The sequence below is a fragment of the Arachis hypogaea genome, chromosome 14 (genome assembly GCF_003086295.3).
Source record: "Arachis hypogaea cultivar Tifrunner chromosome 14, arahy.Tifrunner.gnm2.J5K5, whole genome shotgun sequence".
Lineage (NCBI taxonomy): Eukaryota > Viridiplantae > Streptophyta > Magnoliopsida > Fabales > Fabaceae > Arachis > Arachis hypogaea.
Window position 1 is genome coordinate 119,183,777 of NC_092049.1, and position 1,486 is coordinate 119,185,262.

Consider the following 1,486-nt stretch of genomic DNA (forward strand, 5'->3'; position numbering starts at 1 on the left):
GGGAACTCGTGGCCAGGGACCGCTATCACCCCAGCCCGTGTCCGTCCCACACCCGATCTCCCCAACAAAGAACGACCCCTAGGGGAAGAAGCCCCCGGAGACACCACGTCAAGCAAGGAGCAGGTACCCGGTCCCCATCGCCCCAAGCGGAGTCAGAGGGCCAGAGCGGAAGCAGGGAAGGATCGCAGAGGTGGCAAGACCCCGTGATCTACGCCTGACATCGTTCAACCCGCTCCGATTCAGCAAGCCAAGGCAGTAGCAGAGAGAGGCCGAGAAGATGACGAGACCCCATAATCATAGGGGCGACCCCTTTCCACCATTCCATCCTCAAGGTCCAGCTACCAAAACACTTCGACAAGTCAAAGGACATGAGGTATGATGGAACCCAAGACCCTCAGGAACACATAGTGGCCTTTGAGGCCAGGATGAACCTGGAAGGTGTGGGCGATGCGGTGAGATGTCGTGCTTTTCCTGTGACTTTGGCCGGACTGGCAATTCGGTGGTTCAACGTGCTACCGCAGCAGTTCGTGGCTACCTTTTCAGATATAACACGTGGTTTTCTATCACAGTTCACCACACGCTTAGCCAAAGCTAAACACCCGATCAACCTCCTAGGCATGACTCAAAGAAACGGGGAACTGACAAGGAAGTATCTCGACAGGTTCAACGATGAGTGCCTAGAGATTGATGGTCTGACCAACTCGGTGGCCAGCCTATGTCTGACGAACGGGCTGTCAAATGAAGACTTCAGGAAAAACCTCACCACCAAGCCCGTATGGACCATGGAAGAAAACCAGAATGTGTCAAGAGAGTATATCAACGACAGGGAGGTAAGCCAGGTTATGGTAGCCAACAAACTAGCCAGCCCACCTTCCTCCCCATCAACCCGGGCACGACGAGAGGCCAAAGGAACATCCCAAAGATGGGGGTTCAGTTAAGCCTTTCAAGCCGTATCCCCGGATCGGAAAGTTCACAAACTACACACTCCTGACCGCCCCGATCGCGGAAGTCTACCAGCATATCGCCGATAAGGGCATCTTGTCAAAACCTCGACAGCTCAAGGATAGAACAGGCGGGAACAAAAGCCTGTACTATGACTACCATAAAGGCTTCGGCCATAAAATTGGGGATTGCTTCGATTTGAAGGACGCTTTGGAGCAAGACATTCGCGAAGGCAAGCTAGTGGAGTTCCCACAGTTTATAAGGGAACCGAGGAGGAGAGAACGCGACCGTTCCGAAGAGAATAAAGGCCGAGCCATGAAGCCGAGGCAAGACGCCCACGAAGACGGTGACTGGGGCCTCACGATCGTCAATGTTGTAGTAAGAAGGGACACCCCCCATGTCTAAGTCTGCAGCAAGAAAGGACGCGAAAGTCTTGGCCGTGTCGTCAAGCAGCCGGAGGAAGAACTCATACAAGGAAGGCCCAACGATATCGTTCGGGCCAGAAGACTGGTGGTTCGACGAAATCCCTGAAAACCCTCCCATG

General features: G+C 54.0%; 1 protein-coding gene across 1 annotated transcript; it reads left to right on the forward strand.

Annotated features, from left to right (window-relative positions):
* Positions 1 to 368: 368 nt before the first annotated feature.
* LOC112743017 (uncharacterized) lies at positions 369 to 938 on the forward strand. Its single transcript, XM_025792251.1, has one exon. It carries the CDS (start codon positions 369 to 371, stop codon positions 936 to 938), a length of 570 nt encoding a protein of 189 aa, XP_025648036.1.
* Positions 939 to 1,486: the final 548 nt, after the last annotated feature.

What these genes read in the sequence shown, in the direction of transcription:
- LOC112743017 (XM_025792251.1), top strand. Translation starts at nt 369, where the DNA reads ATGAGGTATGATGGAACCCAAGACCCTCAGGAACACATAGTGGCCTTT.